We start from the raw sequence: 10,210 nt of genomic DNA on the forward strand, positions 1-10,210 counted from the left end.
AGTGGCTGCCTCCCTAGGTAGTTCGTAGAGCCAGTAGAGCCGGTTTCTTCAGTGGAAATGATGCCAATAGTGATCATGGTAGATGTTCTATAGCTTCTTTGTCTCCTAGTGTGCGCATTGCTATTGAAAAGGTTGACTGGAGAATCATGCCACCCCCGGCAGCGGCAGGGAAACAGCCAAGTTCGACGGCAGTCCAGACCCTTGGAGAGGATCCATTGACGACCGTTGCGCACGCGGCGGACAGCCACACAACCCCATACCACAGGCTCGACAGGCTCGAAACAGGGTATTGTGCCAATTTCGGGTGCCAACCGCCTGGGGCTGCTGCAGACCATCGAACCATCCAGACCGGGAAAGGCGGTAGGACAAGACAGGACAGGACCGGACAGGATCAGACAACACATGCAAGTGGAGGTGGAAGCCCTGGGTACAGTTAGCTACCTCACTCCCTCGCCAAAGCTCTTGCAATAATAGAGGGTCTTCAGGTACCTACCATGATTACATACGGACCTATAGGTAGGTGGCCCCCATTGAGACAGGACGAGACCGCATCCCGAATTTCCTTTCAGTGTTCGATTTAAAACAGAGAGGAGAGAGTAAGAATTGTGTGAGTAGACACACACACACACACACACACAGAGAGAGAGAGAGAGAGAGGATGACCCCAACTTGACGAGGACATGCCGTCCTTTTGATGTCAGGTCCAATATAATTCCGGCACCTCCTCCGCTCTTTCCCTCCGTTCTGTCTTACATCCATCTCTTTCTTCGCTCTTGCCTTCAGAGGCAGTTCCCCCTGACAGACTGACTGACTTCCATCCTTCCTTCCGCGAGTTCTTGTCTCCTCCTCCTTCCTCTTCTTGAAGCGCTCTTTCCTCTACGAATCCGTTTGGAAGACGCTTGTGCTCTTTGCCCTTCAACGGAGACCCGCTCGCTGTTGCCCCCTGCGCCTCCCACTAAACATCAGAAACTCAGAATGCGCTGCTCTTTCCCAACTCATGCGGACACACTTGTCCTATTGGACCACTTGAAGCTCGAATGGACCCCTACTTAGAGGACCAGGGCCACCCCAACCACCAGCTGCCTGCCTCATAATACCAACATCCACTTCATCCCATCGGTCTTTCATTACTTGCTTCCTTCGATCATCACGAGGGCTCAGAGGCACGAGTAAAAATAATCATTCCATTCTTCGTCGAAGTCGACAACACCCCTGAAGGAGAGCTGCTCTATGCCTGTGCATGCCTGTGCTGTGAAATCTCGCACACTTGGTATTTCGATTTCCCATTACGAACTGGCTGTCTCCCACCATCCATCATCTCTTGCTCACCCAGCACCGAGAGACCCACCAAACCCACCCCCGTCTTTTGCCTTTCAGTTGATCGTGAGCTGCCGTCAAGCCTCGTGGGATGTTCTAGATATACAGCACAACGGGTATTTTCCCCATCATGTCGTCATAATATATATATACGAAAATAGCAAACCCGAACGCCGCTTCTCATAGCCATGATACCGATGCCCGACAACACATTCCGATCGACTCGCAGATGGGAGGAACATGGCCCACAGAACCCAAGAATCGAACAAAGAACAGCTGAGGAGCAGGTCGTGTGGAGGACATCAGCGCCTCTATCTACAACTCAGCAAGTGCCCTTAGGCTCGGCCCAAAGGCCAAATCCAACAAACGGCATGTCAGATCGGATTGTTAGGTCATTTAGTGCACATTAGAGGCGCGTTCCACGCTGCCAAAGGAAGGCGAATCGAATCGATCCCTCGATCTCTTCTAATACCCCTGTCCGGGTCCGGGCCCATACAATCGCTGCCGCTTCTCTGGACGATCATCACCGCCCATCCCATCGCCCATCCGAGGTATAGGTGGTGTTCCTATCTGAGGAGGAAAGCCGGGCTGTTGAAGACCAGTTGGAGTAAGAACCATCTGGGGGCGACCGCCTACATATCCACTATTGTCGAGATTGGGAGAGGCATGCGACATTTGAGCCTGGCTAGGCGAATGCCACGAAGCTGATGTTGCTGGCGACTGGCTCGGAGTTCCTCCCTCGAACTTGACTGTGCTACCGGACCCCAGCATGCTAGCGTAGCTTTGCGCGGGCCCTGTAGGACCTGGCATACCACCGTTCTGGCCCATGTCATATTGGTTCTGTTCCGGCTGAGGTGGGTTTTGAAGCATGTACGCTAAGTGCTTCTTGAGAATACGAACCATGCCGTCCTTGGTGAAGGGCTTGGCCAGCACATCATTCATACCTGGCAAGTGTTAGAGGATGTGTACAGTCAAATGGCTAATGTGTCTTGCTTACCCCAGTGGAAATAGGTTGCGATATCCTCCTGTCGAATGTTTGAAGTCATCGCCACAATTGTCACTCTCGGTGTCACCTCTCGAATCAATGCTGCTGCAGACACGCCGTCCAGCGTGGGCATGATGATATCCATGAAGATCAGATCATACTTATCAGGGTCGTTGTTAACCTTGTTCACAGCCTCGTGGCCATCCCGCTGCTTGATAGTTAGTCAATGCTCGCGCATATTATCACGAATAGCTTTCACTCACAGCAATTTCAACTCCGCAGTCGATTTGCGACAAAAACTTCGCTCCGATCCTCGCACACGTCTTGTCATCCTCGACCAACAAGATTCTGGGTTTCTTGGCTCCCCACTGGACGACCTTCTGTTCTTTCGATGGCGGAGGGGTGATTTGTGCCGGCGCTTCGGCCATGGGCTGGTTAGGGTTGCTGAGAGGACGGGTATATGGGATACTGTTGATATGGTCGGGGTGGAAAGGATCAACACCAATCGTCTGCCCAACCGGATAAACAAGGTGTCTCGGGTCACTGAATGGATCTTGCACCATAGCAGGTGGCATAGTAGCCGTGTTGGGCTGCGAAAACATGACCGTGGAGGATGTGGCAGAGTCGGGGGGCGAGGCTTGGTACGCCACGGATAACCTGTGCAGCTCTCTGTCCGCTTCCTGATCAGGGGAAATGCCGCTCAAGATGTCCCGCGCTCTTCGCAATTCCGGAGCTGGTTCGTCGGCGCTGTCTGGGAGAACATTGAGACCGCCACCGTGGTACGAGCCCCCAGAATGACCGGAGTGGCTCGAGTGAGCCGAGTGTCGACTGCTTCGCCTGCGCTCATCCACATTACTAAGGTGGTTGATCAACTCGTTGTTGACCTGATTCTGCGCCTTGACCTGCTTCTGAAGGCTCATGATCTCATCTACAAGGATCCTGTTTGTGCCCATGAGCTGGAAATACTGCTCTTGCAGCTGCTGGACCTGATGCTGGGTCGCCATAAGGGTATCATTGAGAATCACCAACTGCTGCGTCGCGGGGAAGCTTTCCTCGGAGGCTTGCGGTTTCCGCGGGGCAGGAGCTTTGCGCCGGATGTTATCCAAATTATGCTTGCTATCAGCGCGGAACTCTGGGTGTTTGAACTCCCAAGCCTGTCATCAACATTAGCCAAACCGAAGCTGGGTTGAAAAGTGATCTTGGGCAAAATGTACCCCCGGGCCATAGGGTGAGAGGCCATTCTCCTCGTTATGCCTGACTTTGTGAAAGTCATACTTGTTGAGTTGACGGACAAAGCTGGCAAAGTTGCTATGCTTGAAGTGCTTGGGTAAGATAGTCTTGGTGAACTTCTCATTCTGCACATCAGGGTTAGACCAACGAATCGCATCAACTTTCTAGTTGGAAGCAAATACCTCAAGAACGACAAAGCTGTCGCCTTCATTTCCCCATCGTACTACTGACCCATACGCAGGGTCTTCCAACATCCTTCGAGTTGCAGTCAGCATGAAAGCACGGCAACCAACAAAAAAAAAGGAAGTGTTCGGATGGCAGAGGAGTGGCCTACTTGTACAGCTTGCGAACCTGCGCACGCGTTAGCGAATGCTCTATCAGAGAGAGCTTCCAGTCTAGGGCATACGTACAAAGTCGCTGGAGTTGTTCCCGCCGGCCGCAACGGCCATACTGTCCTCGGGAGGCATGATTGCACCCAGAGGCTAGATAGAACAAGAGAGCAATCTCGCAAAGATATCCAAGCAAGTACCTGCTATGACAACACCCGGGTATCAAAGTCGTTTACTTTCGTGATTCGCACAACAAAATGCTTCAGGTGATAACTCGATAGCGCTTCACCTTGGCCAGTTTGGATTGCTATCACCGGCGTAATGAGGGCGAATTCCCGGGGGTTTGCTCTCGGAAGCAGCTGAGGTTCAGGTTGACCGGCTACGTTGCGGAGGTGGGCGTGACGGAGACCAATGCGGGCGGAGTTGGGGTGAGAGGAGGAGGATCGAATCGAGCGCCGACCGCAATTGATAGCGCAAGAACTGAGTCGCGATGAGGGATGTTGCCGAGCTTCGGCGTGCGACAATGGGCGCGGGGATTGCAACGGGACGCCTAAGCTTCGTGCGATGGGTGGCCGTTTTGTATGGAATTGTTCAACGTCGAAGGGTCGGGTTGGGGAGAACCTGGGAGGAGGAAACCTAAAGGCTTAAAGGTTCGTCCTGCGAGGATCGAGTAGAGTAGAGGAAGCAAGGTACTGACTGAACTGGGACGGAGGGTACGTGGGTAGGTACTGGAGACGCCAGGGTAAGGCAAGGCGAGTCGAGTTGAGGGACTGCACTGAGAGACTGGGTGAGCGGTACGTCTAGTCCAGCAACAGCATCCACCAGCAGCAAAGACGATTGACCCGGCACGAGCAGCGGTCCCCAGCATCCAGCATTCAGCAAAAGCGATTTAGCGGAAGACGGGTCGAACTCCAGCGTGCAGCAAGCAATGCAGAGAAATGGTGAAAGTGATGGAGTAAGTACCTTTCTTAGCCTGGACTTGACTACCCACAGAGAGTAGTGACGGCGCAGGGTAGAGGAGGAATATAGGTACAGCACTCTTTTCTGGAGGAGCACAGAGGCGATGGCGGCCTTGGTGGTGGTGGTGGAGTGGAGTGGTGGATTGGAGCGGGCATGGGCAATGTGGATGGGAGAGTAGAGTGGAGAGTGGTGGCCCGCCGGCGTGTTTCTTGCTCTTGGTACATAAGAGAGAAAGACGCGGTACCTGTGGATGCCAGCGGTTCTACCTCGAGTCAGTCGCCCGCAACGCCCGCGGGGACAGCTCAGGACAGGTACCGGCCATGGATAAAGGAGGTAGTGGATCTCAGGCATGTAAATTTTTGGCACTATGGACCTGCTACGACTGCACTACGATACAGACTACTCGAATACAGCCTTTTTGGCCTGGGAGCTGTGGGAGGAGTTTGCTGCCCACAGGGCCACAGCTGACATCAATGGGTGAAGGGGAGAGCCCACGCACGCCAATCAAGACGCAGGCTGCTGCGGGTAGGCTTGATGCGAGGACCAGGGGGGTGGGTTGCTGCAAATGGGAGAGGATGGTCAAGTCAATCCAGCAGATGGGATGCGGGAGGGGTGACGATGATGGAAACGGAGAGCATCCCGCTGCTGCTGCTTTCTGATGATTCTGCCGCTACAGCATGCTGCCCGGTCGGCGCGGGCTGAATCCGAATCGCCTTTTGCCTCTTTCTGCATCATCCATTCACTCATTCACTCGTTGCACTTCTCCGCCTCGCTCGCCGCCCTCCTCTTCCTGGCCTTCTCACTCCGGCTCCTGGTCCTAGTTCCTGGGCCAAGCAGGCGCCCTCCGACGATCCTTTCCAGCAGGCTCTCTCTCGCGTCCTGTTTTGTTTCCCACAGAGAAAAAGCCACTTTCGACGGCCCCCCCTGGTCACTTGGTCTGTGTCCCCGGCCGTCATGCCGTGCCGCCTGGTGGGGGATGCTTGGGGAAGCCAGCAGCCAGCCCAGCGAGCCCAGCAGCTGGGATCTGGTTCAACTGGTTTGCTTCGGGTTAAAGGTGGCTTGCTTTTGGCTTGCTGCACCTCCTGCCACCTCCCTTGCACCTTACATACTGCAGTGCTGCTTGTACTATGCAGTACAGTAGTTGGACGCACTCTGCCAGGGTCACCAAAGCCTAGCAGACTGTACTGGAGTCTGTAGAAACAGTACCTCTCAATCTCTCCCTGCTTGTCTAGTCTTCGCCGTCCTTGGGCGTCTCGGGAACGCGATGCGGGACCTCGAAGCTGGACTGCTGGTGGGAATGGTGACATCTGATGCGTCTGGATCTCCAGCTTCCTCAACTATCGGCACGCCCCGGTGGAGAACTCGAACCGGCAAATACGGCCCAGGAACATTCCATAAGCCACATCCTTGAGGTAGTACGCTTGTCAAACTGTGTCTGACTCTCTATGTCTTTGACGGGCTGTGACAGCGCATGGAACGATAGAAAACGGTCCCCAGGAATCCAGAGCGGTTCAGCAGGTACTACAGTAGCCCACAGAAACGGGTCAAGATGCTGGAGAGAAGAGTCCCTCCTCCCGACTGACTGCCCTGCCCAGAACCCCTACGATGCTTCGCTCGCTCGATAGACTCGGTGCATCAGCAGCAGATCGGAGATTGTGTGCGTGCATCTCTTGGTCCCACCCTGCTCCCACGATCCACCCTACACCAGATGGCATAGCGGGTTTCCCAGGGCCCGCCTTCTCATCGCGCCCGTTGGGATGACACTGCCGCGTTGCGGTACAGCAGGGCGGCGTCGTGATACCATTCAAAGAGTTCCAGGTGGCCACGCAATGATGTTACCTACAGTACATGACTGTTTCGCCGAGGAGTTGAATGCCTTGAGAATACATAGGAGGACCATCTAGGTAGGTAGCCAGCAGCGCAGCGCAGCGCAGCACAAACCGATCGTCCGTCCTGAGGTTTTGGTCACGATAGAGGGGCGGCTGCACTACGATCTCAATATCTCGAGGCGCTAGCGCCGTTATCTGGCTTTGCCGCCACCACTTTCTGCGTGGAGCTTCTCAAATCGTCCAGCACTAGGAGCTGCAGCTCACAATTAGTCTCATCACCACTCCTCCTTGTGTTGCCTGTTTGGGTATACCAGGCAAGGATAGACCTGCTTCTAGTCCTCCTCGACTAGGTACGTTTACTCTCCTCTACATAGTACAAGTTTGCGACCCTATACCTATCTTCTCCGCCACTTCAATGAGGTGGTACCCTAGAAGGGCGGAATGTGATTGTCTCGCGAGACCGACCAGAAGACATGCCTACAACGGCTTTGGACCCCTACAGAGCTTAGGCTCCCCCTAAGTTTGATAACTATTCATATCTACCAGTCTGGAAGGCGACTTGTCGATTTTTACGAAGGCAGGATGTCGCCATTTGCCGAGCAGCCGGCTATTGCTGACTGCTACAGTTTGTTGTTGACCTGTCAAGTAACTAACAACATCAACCCCCAAAACTCTCTCAATCGAAGCCAAAGCAATACAAAACAAGAAAAAAAAGCATTTCGGCTGTTGCAATGTTGCCTCCTCACATGGTGCGAGTGCTCCTGAGCGACCTCCCATCTGGTGGTCGTGGCGCAAAAATCCCAGGAGAATCCAATCTTGGGGCTGCATTGTTGAATCGTTAGACTGGTGATCGACCATGATGGCATATGAACAGGGTATGAGCATCACTCCATAGTTCGAAAAAAGAAGTCATCAGCGCCTCCAGCTGATCAGCACGGCCCCATTCGCAGAGAATCTTCTGTGGGCGTTTCTAGCGCTGACACTGTGTACTTGCTTGTTCTCTCAATTACCATTCAAACTTCGCCCAAGACAAGAGAAGAGGGAGGAGCTTCAATGTCGTACGGCATTGCGATCCACTACTTGCGGACTCTCTCAAATCCAATGTGCAGAGTTTCTGCAGGGCGCGCGCGCAGCAATCCTCATTCAAGTGCTTGCGCATTTCGTCTGAGACCTGGCATATGGACTCGCATTCCTGAAGGCCCAAAGAAGGGTCTGCTCCACCAACGGTGCGACTGTCACCGTGCGCTTGGTCCTCATTATTCTCATGTTGTGCTCTAGCTTCCCTCACAGAATACTTCGATTGAGGTGAAGTTCCCGCGATATCAAACCCTTCACCGTCGCCACTATTCCACGCAAGCCCTCCGTTACCACAACGGTTTGTCGGCAGTAGTCTGCGCGGCATGAAAGTCTTTTCACGCGCCACCTGCTTCCTGCTCTTCATCCCTCGTGTGACAAGTCATCACACGGCGACCCGGTCAGGCTCCGACGTCTAGCTTCATTTCGCGTTTTGGGGGAAGCCAGTGAAGAGAGAAAAAGGAAGTTCTACCTTAACCTCAAACCATATCCCTTCCAAACTGACCCAATTACCCAGTGGTATTTGACCGGTCTAATCGTCTAAACTTCCTAAGCTCAAGGCCGTATTGCTTTTTTCCTTCCTCGCTCCGTTAAGCCATACATACCCCTACTGCGCTGCATGTCCCAGCCACCACCCCTACTACGGTACAACATCAGAACGCTTCGGCAACGCCCTGGCGTGCTTGCGGCACAATCCAGGCCCATTAGAAAGTCTAAATAGCTCCCTGCATCTCCACGTCCCTGTTTGGGAACTTGGCAGCTGTCGACTTTCCACGAAGAGAAGACAGACCAGGCTAGAATTCCTCACTTGGCCTAGTGGCTAGATGGGGAATCGAACGATCCGTCTAAACAGTCAAGCTTATTTTTCAAAAGAGGAGGCATCCACGACCCTCTGGGAACAGCTGCATTTCGGATTACGACGATGGTTGCATTAGACTGGAGCCCGATTCCTGCCACGCACGTGTCGTCCGATACTACTCTGGGTCCGAGTCAGTGACGGACATACATATCCATGCAAAACAAGGCAAGAACAAGATCCAGGTCCTCGACGGGGAAGATGCCGGAGAGTCCCGTCGTTGCAATCCTCTCCGCTGGGTCCGGGCCCGACGGGGCGCTCGTACATCGTCATAGCTCTGCATATATAGCCTCGGAACGGGAAACCGCATTGGCTAGATGTCCATGTCGAGGAGAAAACTACATGTCTTGTAGAGGGTCGATACAACTGAGGGATTAATCAACAGTCAGTGCGTTTGATGTTGTGGTTGGAAAATAGGGGAACAGGCTTCGCGACAAGGTTCACGATAGCCTCCTTACGTTGACGATCAACAAAACGCATCTCTGACGATTGTCGACCCGCAGTCTCGCCATTACACCTGCTAGCTTTGGCCATGCTCGTCTCGCCATCCAGTCCTGGCAAAGCGTATTGATGCTTCTGGCAATATCTCCCCAGCTATCAACTGTCACATTATCAGAGCAGATGAATTGTGGTGCTTGCAAGTTCCAGAGCATACAAAAGATGTTGTGATGGCATGTCATGAATTTCTTCGCCGTACTCTTACATGCTACAATGTCACATCGGTCTTCACTGCTTGCCTTGAATCGGCATACACTTCGCAGCCTGTTGAGTCTTTTTCATCATTTCGTTCCCACTTCTCAACATTGTTTCACGCTGGGACCCCCAGCAGTCCCATTCATGATTCAGGGTTCGCACATGTCAGTCTCGGGACGAGCCTCTTTAGGGTCCGGGTCCAAGAGCAGCCACATCCGCATGAACAAAGTATCAGGCATTGGTGGTTGGTACCTCCGTCTCCATCTACAAAAACGTCCAGACCGAGCCGAGAACCCGCCCAACCTTCCCCGGATCGGCATAAGGTTTCGATTATTGCAGTAGTCCGCAGAATAAGTGTCCCAAGTGCAAACTCTCTGGCAACCAGCTTCGCAAGTTCCATGCTTTCCCTCGTCTTCGTCCCTTGCATCGTTTCAAGCGCAGTAATTCGTCCGTACTAGCGAGACACTTCAGCTTGGACTGCCACGCGGCGTTTTTCCTTTGTCCTCGCAGAGCGGGCTGACAGACGCTCGTCCCTTGTGTGCCGCTCCTGACAGCTGCGCCGGCTCTCCCGTGTTTCTCCTCGTCCTGTGGGTTGGTTTGCGAATGAGAATGGCGGCCCGGAGCTTGTTCCAGGAACAGTATCCTGTTGTGGTTGTGATCGGCGGGCGAGCCATCCCTACAGGGTTGAGCCTCACAAGCCGCATTATTTCATGATTCGACATCATGACGTCAATTGTGATGTGCTGAATGGGCCATCACCGGGTGCTCAACTGCTATACAATTTACAATGTAATTAGATTGAAAGTAGCAATTTGAAGTGTGCTCTACCAGAATCAAATACATATCACCTCAAAACTCTAGACTTGCTGTTGTAGCATCTCGATTGAGTTCACTATCAATATGCCCGGCAATGTCAAGGACAAGAACTCTGAGTCCG

General features: G+C 53.3%; 1 protein-coding gene across 1 annotated transcript; it reads right to left on the bottom strand.

Annotated features, from left to right (window-relative positions):
- Positions 1 to 2,089: 2,089 nt before the first annotated feature.
- UCRPA7_1917 (putative response regulator-like protein) lies at positions 2,090 to 3,999 on the bottom strand (the record flags this gene model as incomplete). Its single annotated transcript, XM_007914496.1, has 8 exons — positions 2,090 to 2,120; positions 2,192 to 2,261; positions 2,315 to 2,510; positions 2,566 to 3,456; positions 3,517 to 3,657; positions 3,715 to 3,787; positions 3,867 to 3,883; positions 3,943 to 3,999. The coding sequence occupies 8 exons, from the start codon at positions 3,997 to 3,999 to the stop codon at positions 2,090 to 2,092; spliced, it is 1,476 nt and encodes a 491-aa protein (XP_007912687.1).
- Positions 4,000 to 10,210: the final 6,211 nt, after the last annotated feature.

The sequence above is a fragment of the Phaeoacremonium minimum genome, assembly GCF_000392275.1.
Source record: "Phaeoacremonium minimum UCRPA7 unplaced genomic scaffold PA7_03_scaffold_140, whole genome shotgun sequence".
Classification (NCBI taxonomy): domain Eukaryota; kingdom Fungi; phylum Ascomycota; class Sordariomycetes; order Togniniales; family Togniniaceae; genus Phaeoacremonium; species Phaeoacremonium minimum.